The 18,946-nt window shown below is 48.1% G+C and overlaps 2 protein-coding genes across 3 annotated transcripts in view; one reads left to right on the forward strand and one right to left on the reverse strand.

Annotated features, from left to right (window-relative positions):
• Nucleotides 1-14,883: 14,883 nt before the first annotated feature.
• Nucleotides 14,884-16,967, reverse strand: LOC119312195 (U3 small nucleolar RNA-associated protein 18 homolog). Of its 2 annotated transcripts, none has more exons than XM_037587931.1 (2): nucleotides 16,859-16,967; nucleotides 14,884-16,713 (listed from the first exon to the last, which is right to left on the reverse strand). In XM_037587931.1, the coding sequence occupies exon 2, from the start codon at nucleotides 16,698-16,700 to the stop codon at nucleotides 15,045-15,047; it is 1,656 nt and encodes a 551-aa protein (XP_037443828.1). In that variant the 5' UTR covers nucleotides 16,701-16,713; nucleotides 16,859-16,967; the 3' UTR covers nucleotides 14,884-15,044. The 2 variants fall into 2 exon arrangements, with proteins under 2 accessions (XP_037443828.1, XP_037443829.1); XM_037587932.1 differs by having other exon boundaries at nucleotides 14,884-16,743.
• A 214-nt stretch (nucleotides 16,968-17,181) lies between these two features.
• LOC119312194 overlaps nucleotides 17,182-18,946 on the forward strand; it is a 7,002-nt gene continuing 5,237 nt past the window's right edge. The window contains exons 1-2 of the mRNA XM_037587928.1: nucleotides 17,182-17,406; nucleotides 18,301-18,587. Coding sequence (XP_037443825.1) covers nucleotides 17,404-17,406; nucleotides 18,301-18,587 — 290 coding nt within the window. The 5' untranslated portion in view covers nucleotides 17,182-17,403. The remainder of the gene's footprint in view (nucleotides 17,407-18,300; nucleotides 18,588-18,946) is intronic.

The raw sequence follows: 18,946 nt of genomic DNA on the forward strand, positions 1-18,946 counted from the left end.
AAATACATACCTTGTGCCTCGTCAAGCCGCTTGTTGACAAGCGTGATGTCCTCATCCACCAAATTAAGTTGTCGCTTTAGTTCGGCAAATTCAGCAGACTGGGTAACAACCGGGGCTGCAGTAGCCTGCGTACGAAATTGGCAAAATCATCACCTGAGATTATTTCTATTTTTGATCCTCTGATCGCCTCGTTTGAGGTTGTGACGGCCCTGATTCAATTGTACACTAATCATGCACGCAAATGTGTATGATCAAGACCAGGGACTCACGGGAAGATATCACAACACAACTCTAAAAGTAAAATAAGTCATACAAGCATCATATTACAAGCCAGGGGCCTCGAGGGCTCGAATGCAAGTGCTCGAACATCAATGAGTCAGCGGAAGCAACAATATCTGAGTACAGAATAAGTTAAACAAGTTTGCCTTAAGAAGGCTAGCACAAACTGGGATACAGATCGAAAGAGGCGCAGGCCTCCTGCCTGGGATCCTCCTAAACTATTCCTAGTCGTCGTCAGTGGCCTGCACATAGTAGTAGGCACCTCCAGTGTAGTAGGAGTCGTCGTTGATGGTGGCGTCAAGCTCCTGGGCTCCAGCATCTGGTTGCGACAACCAGGTAGAATGGAAGGGGGGAAAGAGGGAGAAAAGCAACTGTGAGTACTCATCCAAAGTACTCACAAGCAAGGATCTACACTACATATGCATGAGTATATGTGTAAAGAGGCAATATCGGTGGGCTGAACTGCAGAATGCCAGAATAAGAGGGGGATAGCTAGTCCTATCGAAGACTACGCTTTTAGCAGCCTCCGTCTTGCAGCATGTAGAAGAGAGTAGATTGAAGTCCTCCAAGTAGCATCGCATAGCATAATCCTACCCAGCGATCCTCCCCTCGTTGCCCTGTGGGAAAGCAATCACCGAGATGTCTCTGGAACTTGTCTGGATGTGTTTTATTAAGTATCTGGTTCTAGTTGTCATAAGATCAAGGCACAACTCCAAGTCGTCCTGTAACCGAAGATCACAGCTATTCGAATAGATTAACTTCCCTGTAGGGGTGCACCACATTTCCCAACACGCTCGATCCCTCTGGCCGAACACACTTTCTTGGGTCATGCCCGGCCTCGGAAGATCAACACGTCGCAGCCCCACCTAGGCACAACAGAGAGGTTAGCACACCGGTCTAAGTCCTATGCGCGTAGGGGTCTGGGCCCATCGCCCATTGCACACCTGCATGTTGCATGGGCGGCCGGAAGTAGACCTAGCCCCCTTAATACAAGAGCAGGCTTACGGTCCAATCCGGCACGCGCCACTCAGACACTGACGTCACGAAGGCTTCGGCTGATACCACGACGTCGAGTGCCCATATCTGTTCCCGCGTAGTTGGTTAGTGCGTATAGGCCAGTGGCCAGACTCAGATCAAATACCAAGATCTCGTTAAGTGTGTTATTTTGAAGTAACCGCGAAAGCCGACCAGGGCCAGGCCCACCTCTCGCCTAGGTGGTCTCAACCTGCCCTGTCACTCCGCCACAAAGTAACAGTCGGGGGCCGTCGAGAACCCAGGCCCACCTCTACCGAGATGGAGCCACCTGTCCTTACAGCCCCCATATCCGAATCACTTGCGGGTACTCTACGAGCTGACCCGACTTTAGTCACCATCTGTATAGTATATGTATGTATAGTATAAACCCGCGATCACCTCCCGAGTGATCACGGCCCGATAGTATAGCAAGGCAGACTGACAAGAATGTAGGGCCAGTGATGATAAACTAGCATCCTATACTAAGCATTTTGGATTGCGGGTAAGGTATCAACAACTGTAGCAACAATGACAGGCTATGCAACAGAATAGGATTAACCGAATAGTAACATGCTACACTACTCTAATGCAAGCAGTAGAGAGAAGAATAGGCGATATCTGGTGATCAAGGGGGGGGGGCTTGCCTGGTTGCTCTGGCAAGAAGGAGGGGTCGTCAACTCCGTAGACATGCTGGGTAGCAGTAGTCATGCTGGGTAGCAGTGGCATCAGTCTCGTAGTCTACCGAAGAGAAGAGGGGGAAGAAACAGTAAATAAAATGCAAACATAAGCATGATGAAGCAAGACATGACAATGAGCGGTGCTAGGTGTGCCTTAACGCGGCAGTAGGTGATACCAGCGAAAGGGGAAAACATCCGGGAGGTATCCCCGGTGTTTCGCGTTTTCGGTCAGGTGAACCAGAGGGGGAAAGTTGTGTGTTCGCTATGCTAGGGATGTGTGGTGGACAAACGGGTTGCGTATTTGGATTCGTCTCATCGATCTGAGCAACTTTCATGTACAAAGTTTTTTCAACAAAGCTACGGTTTATTTTATATTAATTTTTAAAGTTTTAAATCATATTTAGAAATAACAGAATTAATTTAACTCGAAAATGTTTATTGCGTCATCATGACATCAGCGTGACGCCAGCAGTCAGCGTTGACCATTGACCGGTTAAACAGGGCAGTGGGGCCCGTCTGTCATTGACTGTGATGAACTAAAACAGATCAATTAGGTTAATTAGTGATTAGGTTAGTCTAATCAGGTTTAATTAAGTTAATTAATTTAGATAATTAATTAATTAATTAATTATTATTTTTATTCTCTCTTTTTTAATTCCCATTTTTTTAAACAAGGGCGTGGGGGCCCCACTGGGCAGTGGCCCATAGGGCCAAACGGGTGCCCGGGCGAGCGGTTACCAGGCGCGAGCGCCCATCGAGGGCAAGGCCATGGCCTCGGCTGGGATTCCCCCCGGCCGGCACGCACGACACAGAAGGCGCCGACGGTCGGAGCCAGGGAGGCGGCGGAGGGGTGGCCGGAGTGGCAGCGGAAGGCGCCGCCGGCGAGGGGCCGCGCGGACGGGCAGCGCGTGCCGCGGGGGGCGATGGGCGTGGCCGGCGCTGTGTCGGCATGCACAAGATGAGCACCGGCACCCTACGGTGTCGCGCATGAGCAGGAAGGCGACTGGGGGCGCGGCCACATGCGCAGGGGGTGAGCGCGGGGGAGGAGGCGTGCGGGCAAGCGAGGTCTTCGGCAGGTGCGGCGAGGCGCACAGGCAGACATCGTCGGCGGTGGAAGGGGGACTGGGCCGGGCGCGAGGCAGTATCAGCAGCACACACACGGGAGGGAGGCTCTGGCATGGGCGGCGCATGCATAGGGCATCGGTGGCGCTAGGAGCGGCGGGTTGGCCGGAGGTGGCTGGTGGCAACAGCAGCGACAAGTAGAGCGGGGGCTGGAGCTCGGATGTGCGCGAGTGTGGTGCTGAGGCTCGAATTCGAGCAAGCGAAGCAGCTAGGTGGCGTCTATGGACCACCACGAGCACACTTGTGTGCTCGATTTGGCCCAGGTCATGCGCTGTCCACAACGACGACATGGCCGGAGGCAGGGAGCTTGCGGTCATGGCGGAGCTATGCCCTAGAGGACGAAAGAGAAGGCGAGTATAAGGGGGAAAGGTGCGGGGGCTCACAACGGTCACAGAGTAGGGGACGGCGAGGCTGGGGATGACTTGGTCGCAGCAAATCGGCGACGAGTAGCTTCGTGCACCAAGGACGAAGACGGGATGATGGCGACGAGTTGGGGCAGCGAGGCGACAAACCCAAGGGGTGGATAGGACCAGCGCGATGTGTCGGTTCTTCTGCTCATGCTAGTACAGAGAGGGGAGGCCGGTGGCCACAGCAACGACGAAGAGCTTGGCGGTGGTGGTTCGGCCATGTACGCGGAAGAGGAAAGCGGTGCGAGGGGGAGAGGGAAAGAACGCTAGGGTTTGGCCTGGGTGGTCGGGGGAGTACTTGTAGGCGACGGGGAGGAGCTGGATGGCCGACACGTGGCCATCCATGGCCATGGACGTGTGAGGGGAAGCCACCCAGCCTCCTGTGAACAAGAGGTGGAAGATGAGAGGGGGAGTTGGGCTGGTTTCAGTTAGATGGGCCAAGTGGAGTAGATTAGGTTTGTTGTTTTGTTTCTCTTTTCTTTTACTCATGCTTTTATACTGTTATGTTTTTTCTATTTATTATAGTTTTATAAAACATAAAACTAGTTCCTAAAATAGAATTACTACTTATTCTAATGCCACAATAACTTGCTACCCAAACTAAAATAGTTTCGTAATTATTTAATATTTAAAAGTATTTAGATAATAGTTTTCGCTATTGTTTTATTCATCTAATAGTATTTAAATATTTTATAAAGGTGAGGTTTCTCCACCATAATTACCTATGCATTATTTGGTTCACTCCGAACATTTTAGTTTCACTGTTCGAAAACTTTTATTGTTTGCTTGATTTTGGATTTGAATCTGGATCAGTTCTAAACTAACACGAGATTAGCAACAGTAATCCTGGTGACGTGGCATCATTACCAGAGGGTTGCTGTAGCTTGATTACCCGGGCGTCATAGAGGTAGCAACCAGAGGCTCAAGGGCTACTATCTATACACAGTGCACTTTGCGTTTATGGTACAATCAAAAAAATTATATTACGTACCTCAAAGCCTCTTAGCAGGCTCGTAAAAGCTTCATTCAACCCGCTTTTTGCAGATGAAATCCTCTCAACCACCGTACCTATTAAGGTGCGATGTGCCTCTGGGATGGGCGCTTGCCACAGAAGGCCTGTCAACGTGTCCGACTGCAGGTCGGACAGTCCGGTGCTTTTTCTGTTGGTCTCTCTAGGAACCAAACCCCCGGACCTCGGGCGGCCGAAGAGTTACCTTCTGGCCTTTGCGGATTGGGAGAGATCCTCCGGGATGACACCTCAGGGTCGTCCACCTTATGAGGCGGAGAAGTAGGAGGAGGCATCTCGCTCTCCATCATCTTCAGAAAAAGATCCCCCGAAGATGAAGATTGTTGAAGGAGGTTATCAGCCGAACTGCACAACATGCGTCTCGATTGTTATTCTTAAAGAAAAGAACGGGGTATGCTTACTAAGTACCTTTGTTCACTTACGGCTCGGTTGACGGCTGGCCCCCTTGTGGGCGTTGTACGGTAAGATTGCCCTCCGGGGCAGGGCCCCCTGATGCAGATTTCTTCCCTCGTTTGGAGACCTCTGCCTCCAAATCGTCGAGGGTGTTCCTTTTCTTTCCGTGGGGAGAAGGGATGCTAGAATCTCCTCCCCGTTTATCCCCCGACGCACGGGTACCAATTTCCCCAATTAGGATGCGTGACGTACCTCCAGTATGAAGTCCACTTTTGACTTCCTCATTCCTCTCCTTGTCCTCCCCTGATGGCACTTGATAAGGTGCACGAGCCAGCATCCTGGTTAGTACAGGATCCGACGAATCTTCGGGGAGAGGGGCCGAACACCTTATCCTCTCCGCCTTTCTTATCCAGTCCTGGCCGAGGGTGGTTTTTCAGAATAATGTTGTGACAAATATAAATGACAGCATGATCGGTCGCAGAGTTACTTACTTGGGTATCTGGACGGTTGCAGTTGAGGCCCGCATCCTCTGTTGTGTCCGGACACTTTATTCGTGGTCCGAAGAATGATTGAACATCCCTTCGAGCGTCATGCCGAACAAGTGCTGAATAGTTCGCGGTCCTTCCGGGTTGAACTCCCACATACAGAGAGGTCGACGTTGGCATGGTCGGACCCGACGGACTAGCATTACTTGGATTACTTTGACAAGACTAATATCCTTCTTGAGGAGATCCCGAATACGGCTCTGCAATATCGGCACATCATTAACCGATCCCCAGTCCAGCCCCTTGTTGACCCATGATGCAAGCTATGGCGGAGGGGCAGAGCGGAAGGCCGGGGCGGCCGCCCACTTCCCCCCTCGGGGCGCGGTGATATAAAACCACTCCCGCTGCCATAGGTCATAAACTTCCGGGAAAGAGCCCTTTGGCCATACGACATCGACACCCTTGCTTATTATAGTGCCTCTGCACTCCGCGTGTTGCCCATCGATCATCTTCGGCTTCACATTGAAGGTCTTGAGCCATAAGCCATGCGGAGGAAGGCCTCACACACAACGATAAACGTTGAGATGTGGAGGAAAGAATCGGGAGCTAGATCGTGGAAATCTAGCCCATAATAGAACATGAGCCCTCTAACAAAGGGGTTAATACCGAAGCCTAGCCCTCGGAGGAAGTGAGAAATGAATACGACACTCTCGTTGGGTTTGGGAGTAGGGATAACCTGCCCTTGAGCAAGAAGTCTATGAAGGATTTCGGCGGTCAGATACCTAGCCTCCCTAAGCATTTTGATGTCCTCCTCCGTGACGGAAGAGGCCATCCACCGGCCTTGAAGGCTGGATCCGGACATAGTTGAAGGTCCGGAGCGCTTGGACTAAACCTTGGGTGTTGGAACTCAAGGTAGGGGAAGGGAAGTATCGAGCGTGGAAAGAAAAGGACATGTCTTGACCTCTTTATAAAGGGGATGAATATCAAGCGTCCTCCGCGCGGCCGTTTGGAACTTGCCTAATTCAAGGAGTACTACTAATGGAATGGTTGGGTTACCCATGCTGATATTGATGAGAATCCTGTGATAAGGGGACACGATCTCTGCTTCAACAAGGCGTGCCAATAAAACCACCTCGCAATATGTGCAGTAGCAGGTTGAGAAAAACGATTCGAATAATGACCGGGCGGCAGCGTGATGTCACGCTATGAAAAATTGTCAGCAGATTAGACTCGTGGAATATCGTACTCTCTACGGTGGTATGTGGAATTTTTTTTGTAGAGCCGGACACAATTCTTATGTTAAAAATCTACTTTGGAGTATTCGAGGAAGGAACCTGCCTTGCAATGCCGAAGACAATCTGCGCGCCGAACTCATCGTCATTGACGCCTAGTTCAGGGGATACTGAGGGAGTCCTGGATTAGGGGGTCCTCGGACAGCCGGACTATATGCTTATGTCAGACTATTGGACTATGAAGATACAAGATTAAAGACTTCGTCCCGTGTCCGGTTGGGACTCTCCTTTGCGTGGAAGGCAAGCTTGGCGATTCGGATATGTAGATTCCCTTCTCTGTAACCAACTCTGTGTAACCCTAGCCCCCTCCGGTGTCTATATAAACCGGAGGGTTTAGTCCATAGGACAAGAACAACAATCATAATCATAGGCTAGCTTCTAGGGTTAGCCTCTACGATCTCGTGGTAGATCAACTCTTGTAATACTCATATCATGAAGATCAATCAAGCAGGAAGTAGGGTATTACCTCCATCGAGAGGGCCCGGACCTGGGTAAACATCGTGTCCCCCGCCTCCTGTTACCATTAGCCTTAGACGCACAGTTCGGGACCCTCTACCCGAGATCCGCCGGTTTTGACACCGACACACATGAAGCTAGAGTTGTTGTGCCATGAGTCGCACCTGTGGATGGCATCTCATTCTGAATTATTGCCACAACCCCTTCTTTTGTGGACGCAAAAGTACTAGCAGCCACGCGCTTGGAATCCGTATCAGATGAGCGAGAATCTTCCTTGCTTAGGTTGATCTCGGGAGCATCCACTAAAACACTTGCTGATCGGGTGGCATGGGTCACGGCAGCACCCCTCATTGCCAGCAGAGTGGGCAATATGTCAGCAGTCCTGGCAGATACTGACTCATCACTCCCAGATGTACGGATGCATGTTACTGTAGCCTGCGCATCTGCAACCGGTGGAGATGGTCGGCTGCTTGCATCAGAGCTAGTAGGAACAGTGGACGGTGCAGCAACAGTTTTCTTGACTGGCGCCTCATGAACATCTGAGTTGCCACTTGTCGACAGCTTTGAATGAATGTGTTCGAGTGGGTCTCTACGGTTCTGCTTGGTCACGCGTGTAGTAGTCTTCTTCACCCTGCAAGAAAGCGCATGAAGAGTATGAAAATTTGAACAAAATAGTTGCCATGGTAGTCATCTTTAAAAATTAAAAAATGTGTGATGTGCCAGAGCCGCCATTTGAGAATAGGGTATGGATGACCACACAAGACAAATGTAGGGGGTGGAAGCCATTGGAGAGCTGCTAGTTGCCATATGAGTGGAATAAGAATTGCCATGTGGCCTAGTTAGCAATTGCCATGGGGAACAAACAGGAGTTGCCATGCAGCAAAAAAATAAATCATGAGAAAAAAAAAGTTGCCATGTGGGACTGATGGCAGTAGCCCATATGGCAAGCTGAATAGCTGCAATGAAAAAGCAGACGAGTAGTTGCCGCATAAATGTATCAACTGAAAAAGTTGTGTATGATCTAGAATGCATCAAACAAAAGAATAGCACTATGACAAATGAAAAAACAGGGCGAACCTACTTCTTGCTTGTCTTCCTCAAGTCTTCCAACACGACAGGATCGCCGGTGTTTGACGTCGACGTACGAGGAGACGACCTAGTGGAAGTGGTGTCACCAACAGTGGGAGCATCCTTGTTTAATCAAGCAGAAACACGGGTTGGCGTTGGTGCTTGTTTCTTCTTAACTGCTCGTCCACCAGCTGTCGCCTCGCTGCATGTAGAAAAGATGGCAAAAAAGGGTACCAAGTGTGAGACACAAAAATCATGCCGGGCTTAGCAAACAATGAAAAGAGGGTCGGTCTGTTAAAAAGGATAGACAAACAAAACACTAAATAGATGTTTAACCTCCTCCTAGCAGCTACGGGATCGGTCCTAGACCTCTTGCTAACAGATCCCTGCCCAACATCCTCTGGAGCTCTGCCCCTCTTTGACGGCAACACACCCGTGTCTCCCGCAACTGTTTGTTCAACGACTTCTGGTGCAGCCTTATCCTTCTTACCACCTACACGAACTTCACCATGTTCATCATCGTTGGTTACATGTTGGACATCCTCAATGTCATCGTCATCGTCCTTGTCGAGACTAGTGTCTCCATCTAGATCATCTTGTGTGCGGGGAGCTCCTGTGAGTTGTTGTAGTCGTACCAGCCACGGCAACCGGTTGGTTGATGTGTCCGTTCTCCAACGAATGATGTGAACTGCCTCGCAACCGCGTCACTGTCAGAGCCATTAAGTGTCGTCCAACCCTCAACCAACTTCCCGAGCAAGTTGGTCATGCCGGAGGCAAACTGCCCAACTAGATGCTCAACAGGTGCCCTCGCCTGAGCACAAAAACAAAAAATTAGCAAAAACCAAAGATATTAGAGTCACGTGTGTAAGAACAAAAAAACCAAAACAACCATAAGATATATATATATATATATAATGCAAAGAGAAAAACAATTTCAAAAAAAAACAAAATAAACATCTTTGATTACCTCAGTAGGACAAGATGGAGCTGAATGCACATCCATCCACTTGCCAAAGTTTTGTGGCCCACCAAACACACTGGCCTATAGCATGCTTGGCCATCAGCTAGAAAACAACAAAAAACAACTAAGATGTGAGAGAGAAATAAGGTGCAGTGACTAACAATTCATGTATTGCAAACAAGAGGAAATAAAAAAGGAGTTTTGACACAGATGGCCGAGTTGCCATATGGGGTCAGACATGGTTGCCATGTATAGACAGCCATAGCTGCCAAGGTATTTATCTCTTGTTAGCCATAAATGATTGTCGTACATGGAGTTTTTCACATGTTATGCAACATCCGAAATTGAAGAATGTCGTGCAAGAAAGAAGGCAGAATTAACCTGCAGTTTCCCATATTTCGTATCGGTTATCCTGTCTGCGGCAAGCACAACCTTGATAGCAGCGTCCGTCCACGCAGAGACAGCAAACTTATGTGCAGGCGGCAGGCCTCCTATCCCAGTAAAGTCAACGATGGACAGATCAAGAGCATCGACGTACATGAGCTGGTATACACAATAAAAAAGAAGCTATGTCAGTTTCAATCATGCTATGGTGAAAAAAGAAGCTTATGTAGTTTTCTTCAGTCATCAAATTGAAGAGAATGAAGAGAAAGGATTTGCCATCTATCTATGTTAGTTGCCATCATGCTGTGTTGGCAGTTGCCATCTTGTTATGCTGGTAGCTGCCGCCAACTCAGCATAATAGTTGCCATGCAGATTGTATAAGAGAGAATGAATGTATGAAATGAACACTTTTTTATGTTGTTGAAAAATGCTGGTATACACAATAAAAAAAGGAATCTATGTCAGTTGCAATCATGCTATGGTGAAAAAGAAGCTTATGTAGTTTCCTTGAGACATCAAGTTGAAGAGAATGAAGAAAAAGATTTGCCATCTATCTATGTTAGTTGCCATCTTGTTATGCTGGTAGCTGCCACCAGCTCAGCATCATGGTTGCCATGCAGATTGTATAAAAAAGATTGAATGTATGAAATGAACACTTTTTGTGTTGTTGAAACATGCTATTGCCTTGTAGGCAAGCAACTACAGTTGTCATGGATTAAACAAAAGTCAGTTTCACATGTAAAAGGATTCACACAAAAAAATGAAACATAGGGTTGCCATGCACGATCTTGTACGGTTGCCATGCACGATCTTGTACGGTTCACACTTATCAACAACTGTGATGTTGATTTAGTAAAATCATTGAACCGTGATAAGAGTATTTGCAAAAGAGTGGGGAAAAATACCATTAGGTGCAAGCAACAACCCTTCTGGTACATCTTGTTTGAGAATGCATCATGTAGGAAGTCAGCAATGAATTTACACCAATTCATTTTCTTCACGTCTTTCAGCTTCACATGCACAACACAAATTTCAGGACAAAAAGTTGCCGCATTAGCATCCAAATGAAAGCATCAGAAAACTGGCAGTGACTATCTTCCAGATGACATCAAAATCAAAAAAATTGAAGGGAAAAAAGAAGTAGAGAGAGAGCATTCACCAAGATGGGAAGCACTTGTTGCTTGGGCGAAGAGATGTGGTAGGTGCAAAGACAGCTGAGATCAAGTACATGAGCAACTTCATCTTAAATACCTCGCCATGGGTTTTCATGCCCTCCAGCGAAGTTGCCAGCACAGTCGTATTCGGCCTGGTTGACATCCCAGGAAACAAACGGGTGAACAAGGCTTCCTCAATCTTATTATTCACCTCATACGGGACTTTGATTTCTCCACGGGGCACACCCAAAGTGCAGAACACAGATTCCTCATCCAAAGGCAGCCTACCCCGTCCCGGAATCACGAATTCTTTGGAGGCAGGATCATAAATCTCACCAAGCCAGTCATATACATGGTTCACTAGGTTCTTGCAGCGAACATCCAGCCTGCATCCCCATCTCACCGGCAGCTCCCTTCTGCTCATCAGTAAATCTATCGTTCAAAATGGTCAGATGTGCTTGCGAAGCCCTATTGCGATGACGTTTCCTCTTCTGCATAACAGAAAAAGGATCATTTGTTGCCATGCTCAATGTCATGAAAAATTTAGTTCTAACTGAAGATTGAAAACTCAATGTGACATTAAAACATATGGGGGGTGGAAAGTGACCTCTTTGCCATCATTTGCCCGACCAGTCGCGCGATTCTGTTGCGGTGCATCCATGAAGTCATCATCATCATCTTGATGGTCGCCACGAACCATTGTACTACGATAAGAACAAAACACACGTTAGGGTGAAACGAAATCACAGCCGACGGATACGGAAAGAAATGCATAAAGTAACTTCACTCGATATCTTTGATGAACAAAAAATGAAAACTCAAATGGTTGGCCCAAGGTTTAAGCATTTTGAAGAGGGCAGTAATTGCCATGTGATGAACATGCACAAAAAGGCAGAAAAATAATCAAAATGGAAAAGTAATTGCAAAAACATAGCAACTGGACGTGTATGTGCTTCTGAAGGAAGCAGTTGTCAGCTAGCAGAATCTTCTTGCCATATTGGCTCATTTGAGAGTGGCAAAAGAGGCAGATCATAGGAACACCCACCCCCTAGGACTGTCCAACGTGAAATTTGGCAACTAAACACATTGGCTTCATAAAAAAATGTGCAGATAGTAAGACACTTTAAAAATGTTCAAGTTGCCATGTTAAACACAAGTAACTCCAAAAAAGGGCGGACAACTTCCACTGCACAACATGTAATAAGGCAACTCACACCCTGGCCTCACATAAAAATGAGTTGCCATGTATTCACAAAGAGCAAATGTATTAGGTTCAAAATTGTCATGTCAAACACAAGGCAATTGAAAAAAGGCAGACAACTTCTACTACACAACATGTAATATGGCAAGTCACACCCTGGCCTCGCATAAAAATGAGTTGCCATGTATTCACAAGGAGCAAATGTATTAGGTTCAAAGTTGCCGTGTCAAACACAAGGCACTTGAAAAAAAAGGCAGACAACTTCCACTACACAACATGTAATGTGGCAACTCACACCCTGGCCTCACATAAAAATGAGTTGCCATGTAATGCAGTCAAAAAATGTTCAGGTATCACAAGCCAACATGGCAAACGCAAAATGAGTCTATTGTACAGTGAATGTGCCATTGTCCTGGATATGGCAAGGCAATAGACATAGTGTGTTCACAAAAAATAGTTACCACATGGAAAGCATATTCATGGAAAAACTGACACGATTGATCAGGAAATTAGTCGCCATCAGTGATGATAGTGGCATGGCAACAGCCATAGTGTGTTCACAAAATTAGTTGCCACATGTAAAGCATACTGACACAGTTGATCAGGAAATTAGTCGTCATCAGTGATGACAGTGGCATGGTAACAACATAGTGTGTTCACAAAATTAGTTGCCAGATGAAAAGCATATTCGTGGCAATTGACACGGTTGATCAGGAAATTAGTTGCCATCAGTGATGATAGTTGTTGAAAATGCCATGTCTGCCGTTATCATACACTTTGAAATGCAACTACCTAGATCTAGGGTTCATTCGCAACTATCATACCTTGAAATTTAACAAACAAAAAACTCCCTACACTGATGTCCACAGCATTTCGAGGCAAATCATAACTAACATCTAGAAAAATCGCACGCTCAATCGCAAGGCAAAAAACAGATTTGGCTGCGGACGGGGATGGGGACGGATTTGCCCCACAACGGCATGACTGCCACCGCGGCGGCGACGAAACTGCTCAATGCCACCCTAAATGGCAAGCACGCGACTCCACCACCTATGGGGACGCCGGAGCACCGCGAATCGGCCGAAATCTTGAGGAAACTTGAGCGGAAATTGACCATAAGGGGGGGGGCGCAAAATCGCAGACAGGAAATGTGAGCACGGGAGGGAGCCTTACCTTCAATCTGCGGCTCTTCGGCAACGACGCTCCGATCCGGCGAGCCCCACCAACGGCCGCGAATGCGATCGACTCTTCCGCCGTCGCCGTCGCCTTCTCCTCTCGGTTTCTCCTCAATCGAATGCAACTGGTGTGAATGGGTGGGTTGGGAGTAATGAATGGGGAGGGGAGTAACTGAACCGCGAGGGCAGAGCGAAGTGGCGAGACGTGGGAGACGGCAACCGAAGTCGGGCGTGGCGGCGGTTCCACCGCACGCCCTCGACTCGCAACCGCTGACCTCGGAGGGAAAACGGCGTGCAGGCGAACTCTCTTACACGCCACACATGCGACTTGTCCTACGTGGCACACAAAATCAACCTCTTTGTGCCAAGATTCGTGCAAAAGGCACTGGACGACGATCGACGCGTGTGAGCGAGTTGGCTAATGCCCACACGTATGAGCGTTAGTGTTTTCAAAGCAGTCGAGTACAACATGTGTTTTCCCCGAAAAAAGAGAGAAGTACAACATGGGCTGTACTGTACTATAAGGATAAATCCAGCAATTGCTTGTGGTTAGGAAATGTTTTATTAACTGTAGCAGGGAAATCGAAACATCCTGCTTGAAAGTCCTCTCGTGCTTACGTATGACACGTGCCCACCACGCTAAAACAGCCCTATCCAATCCATCCAGAAAAGACAAAAATATCAGTGTAAAAGAAAGAAAATAAGAAAAACCTTTTTGAGGGAAAAATAAGAAAAACTTTTAAACGGGCCGGTAGCACTAGCAGTAGTCCCTCACTAACCAGATCACCAACAGAATCACGGTCACCTGTTGAACATAGTGAAACAATCATTGATGTGGGTAGAATAAGGTTGCAAGGAGGAAATGGACATCTGAGAGTGAGGACAGCGAAGGCGAAAACATGCTGTTAGCCAAGAATGCAATTTACCAGATGAAAGGCAGGGAGAGCTGCGCCAGTGAGCTAGAGGCATTCATGAAGAGAACATAGGTGGTGAAGTTACAGAGCAGGATGCAAGCTTGTGCAGGCACAAGGCAGCTGTGTTCCGGCAGCATCCTATAAACTGAACACGATTGGATACATGTAAACCCTCTGTGTTTTAAAGCTACAAGCTAGTACTCCCTTCGTTCCTAAATTTATGTCTTTTCCTTATTGGTCATAAAAGCTATGGTTTGTTCCATAAGACATGATCACGCGCAGCAATAGTCTTTTACTCCCTCCGTTCCTAAATATTTGTCTTTCTAGAGATTTCAACAAGTGACTACATACGGAGCAAAATGAGTGAATCTACACTCTAAAATGTGTCTATATACATCCGTACGTGGTAGTCTATTTGAAATCTCTAAAAAAACAAATATTTAGGAACGGAGGGAGTACATATTATGCATAACTATTCTGGATAGGACGGAACCATCTGGCTCCTGCATGCTAGGAACATAATACTGTCGCATAAATAGCAGACATGTTCCAGAGAGATTAGTGGTGACTTGTAAACTGATGATGTCAAGTTGATGTTTCAGCGATGCAGTTAGCTCCCAAACTGTTTGTATAATGTTGAAAATAAATTCCACGTTTCAAAATTCTACAACAGAAAGCATCCTTGCCAGAACAACACAAATACAGGATGCAACTCACCAGATCACAAACAGAATCACAGCCACCTGATGAAACAACCATTTAGAGCTGCAACCAAACGTTCTAAAAGCTCCTTCTTTTCTCCAGCCACACCACCAAACTTCTTAAACAGTAAGATGAAATTCTTCACTCAAACAAAGGGCACAGGCAACATGCGTACCAGAAAAGAGCTAGCAGGGTATTGCATTGAGCATTAAAATATCTGTGACAACAGCACTCACAAGGCAAGAGGGTTTAAGAAGAATCACGTTACAGATAACATCACGGGTTTTCTCTGGAAGCAGAAAAATACAGTGGCAAAACTTGATCGCGAGAGCCCTAAGCGTTCTGATAGTGGTGCAGCTTGTACAGCAAAACCTTTCCGCCGGCATGTCCGACGGAGAGGAACCCGCTGCCCGGGCTGAAGTCCAGGCACCTCGGGTACTGGAGGCTGAACCGAGGCCCCGGCCAGTTCTGGTACACGGTGAAGGACGGGACGTGCACGAGCCTCATCCCGTTCCTGTCCTTCCTCGAGCTTATGGCCAGGATCTGGGCGTCGTGGTTGAACTTCATCTGGCCCGTCTCAGTCGTGAGGTTCTCGATTGTCTTCAGTGGCTTCCTCTTCCCGCCGAGGAACTCGTCCCTCTTGTACACGTTCACGATGCCGCTGCTGGAGCCTGTGGCAAAGTAAGAGCTGTCCTGGGAGGTGCAGAGGGAAAGGCCTGATAGGGAGCCCTCGTCAACAGCCTTGTGCATACACTTCCTTGTTCTGAGATCCCAGTGGTAAACATGGCCGTCCCCACCGCTGCTTAGCAGCTGGTTTCCACCGTCCGCAAAGGCCAGCGAACGCACGCTACCATTCATCTTGAGGGTTCCAATGAGCTGCTTTGTTTTGGAAGATATCAGCAGAATGTACCCCTCGTTACCGATAAACGCAATGGTTCTTGAATCAGGGGATATCTCAAAGCTCTCCAGGCTTTTCTCCTCACGCCCAGTCAAGGGTCCAATCTTACTAACAGCAGCTTTCACCAGATCAAATGAGTAGAAGAACTTCCTCCTGCCGGAAAGGATCACCTCAGAGCCATCAGGTAGAAAGGCCGCCTTCTGAATTGGACAGTCCTCGACAAATATGCTCTGGATCTTGGGGTTTCTCTTGCCGTCAATCTGGAAAAACCTCAGATGCTTGTCCAGGCCTGCAACAAGCATCAACTGACCATTCCTATGAAACTGCACTGAATTGATAGGACCACTGGAAGGATCCTGAGCATTCACATCAACAAGCCTTGAGTAGTCCAACATGCCAGGCAGGAGCTTAGCAGTGCCCTTGACGACAAGTTCATCATTGCTCCGAAGCATATTGTCGACTCCACCTTCTTCCTCATCGGAGTCACCGTCACGGAGAGGAGCCTTACGGTCCATATCCGCCCAGCCAGTGAAGGGGTTAAGCTTGGTGTGGTGACCGCGCAGCCGAGCCTCATACTCCTTGCCCGAGATCACGCGCTCATCAGCCTCCTTCCTCAGCTTCCTCAGCCTGGCAACCTTCAGGATGTCCACCTCGGTGCTATCCTCCTCCTCATCCACCCAGGCGGGCTTCCTCCCCTTATCAACCACCTCATCCTCACTGCCCAGATCCTCCTCATAAACAGGCAGGTCGTCGCCGGCAGACCGGTCCACGAAGAACAAGGGAGCATCATCATCCTGGTCACGAGCCGGCACGGCAGCCCCGGCCTCGGTGCCGAACTCCAGCGGTGTGTAGATGTTGCCAAACAGAGAGCTCTCCAGCCGCCTCATCTCATCGGCCTCCTGGCCCTGCCTGGCCTGCAGCGCCTTCTTCTTCCTCTTCCGGTCCTTCCTGCGATCCTCCGGCCTGGGCTTCTTCCCGGCCTCTGCATCCGAAGCGACGGGGGAATCCATGGTCTCTTCATCGCTGCTGCTGTCGTCGTCCTTCTCCAGGCGGCGCTTCTGGAGCGCGTTCTGGGATATCAGGCTCGTCATGGCGCAGCGAATCCTGCGGCGAACACCGGCGGATTAGACGGTGCTACCAATCCCACCCACAAATGTGCAGTTTAGAATCAGGGGGCGGATCCGCGAGCTGTGAAGGACAGCGGGGTTGCACAAATCGCTGGAAGGAAACAGGACAGCGAGCTTCGTACCTCGGAAGTCAGCGGCCAAGGACTGCGGACGGTGTGGCGACGGCGACGGCGGCGGTGCAGGAGAGGCCGTGGTGATTGGGGAGGGGAGTGGGGGTTTGGGGTGTCGACGGTGACGGCGGCGGCGGTACAGCGGGGGGTTTGGAGAGATTTTAGGGCTATCGACTGCGACCTGGCAGGCCGCTTGCCCAGATTCGGCCACAAACAAGCCCGCCACCTGCCCACCGCAGCCCAGCCCATCAGGGCCTAAAAAAAACTAGTATCCTAAAAAAAAAAGAATAAATGAGCACTACTCCATAGGGAGGACAAAAAAGAAGGAACTGTCACCTTGCGCTCTCACCGCCTCTCCCAGCGCCGCCGCCCGCCCGCCGCCTCTCCCGCCGGCCACCGCGTCGATCCCGCCGTCCGCCGCCCGTGCCTGCCTCCACCGCGCCCTTTCCCGAACCTTCACGGGCGTTCGCCAACCTCCGCCGAGCGCCTTGGCCCTGCCCTAGCCCTTCCCGAATCCGGACGACTGACGGCGGCGCTCCGGTCAGGCGCCGGGAGAGATGGTGAGTCCCCTATCATCTGTTGCTTCACATCAAGCTTCTCCTCCCCCAATACGGCCGTTCTTCGGAGGACGGGGGAGTTGCGGCGTTATATGATCCAGTGCCCAAGTGCTAGATCGCATTTCATCAAATTCCACAGATAATTATCCCGTCAAGATCATCGTTCCTTTTGCAATTGTACTATTGTTTCGTTGTTATGTGCAAATTTTCTGTTGGAAGTTGGAACTTTGGAGTATTTGGGACATGTTTTCTTCACTGACATCTTGTAGATTGTAGTGCTGTACTGCTGTACAGTACTTGTTTAGGATGTGATTGGTTTGTTTTTAAGACAGTAAAGTTAGCACTAGGGTTTCAATGTACAAAAGACATGCCTTTCTTGCTATGGATTAGTTTCCCTTTCAGTTTGGTATGTTTCCCTGAACCCGGGGATTAGCCCAGTTTGTTCCTTTGTAAGGTTTGTTTACATGGCTTGTATACGGGCATGGAGCACTATGAGTAAAGCAGATAATTCCCTGACCTCCCTTTGCTCTGGTTGAAGGGGTTAGTACCCCGTTCTTATCGAGCGCAGCTACAACAACCTTTGAATCCAATCTGCTTGGGCGAAATCCCCAAGAATATTGCAAGGAGTTACATTGTTATTATTTTCAATGACTAGGAACTCTGCTGGTATTTACAAATGTTCTCTGTAATTCAATGGGTGGTTGTGCCATGACCATGACTGTTCTTTTTTTTTTTGCACTCACAAATTCTTGAAAGGTTTGTTGAGAATACCTCCAGGGACATCAGAGAGGTAGATTGAGAATGACCTTAGATATGCATCTTTCAGATCTCTAAAATATTGTGAAGTCTTGCTGCTGTATCATTGTTTTCACTTCTCATTTGAATCCCATTTTACAGGTTTTACGTACCAGACGGCCGACTGTTGCAATACGTAGTGGTGACGAAGAAGACTTTGATGATGATGGTGATGATGATTACAGTGACAACAACGATTATGATTATATCTGCAAATATGACGCTAGCCGCAACCATGGCAGTGGTGATGACAAGAGCAGTGATGATTACAGCTGCACCGATGATGATAGCAACGATGATGGTGATGATATTGACAATGATGATGGTGGTGGTGGTGATGCTACTGATAATTTATGTGCAATATGTGACAATGGAGGGAAATTGCTATGGTAAGTTGTGCTTCCTAATCAGTCGTTGACCGCAAACACTACTGATTTGATGGGTGGATCATTTTGTGATTTCTCTTTTTTTTTCTGTAAAAGAATTGAATTTGCAAACATCACCATTATAGTCAAATATTTCAAATACAACATTGAGTAATCTTTGTAATGCCATAAGTTCCGTCCATGTTTCAGACAAAAGTTAATATGGTTTTGTATTTGTGAAGTACTTGAAAGAATGTGAACGTAGAACCTTGAAAGCCAAATTTGGGAATTTCTTAAAAAAGCAATTTAAAGCTTTCGATTTGTCTTAGTCGAGTGGTATTAATTAGTGTTGGTTTTTCAACTAACCAAAAATGGAGAGAGGA

The sequence above is a fragment of the Triticum dicoccoides genome, chromosome 5B (genome assembly GCF_002162155.2).
Source record: "Triticum dicoccoides isolate Atlit2015 ecotype Zavitan chromosome 5B, WEW_v2.0, whole genome shotgun sequence".
Classification (NCBI taxonomy): Eukaryota; Viridiplantae; Streptophyta; class Magnoliopsida; order Poales; family Poaceae; genus Triticum; species Triticum dicoccoides.

Bases quoted from the DNA above. Each gene is read 5' to 3' on its own strand.
- LOC119312195 (XM_037587931.1), bottom strand. From the start codon at position 16,700: ATGACGAGCCTGATATCCCAGAACGCGCTCCAGAAGCGCCGCCTGGAG.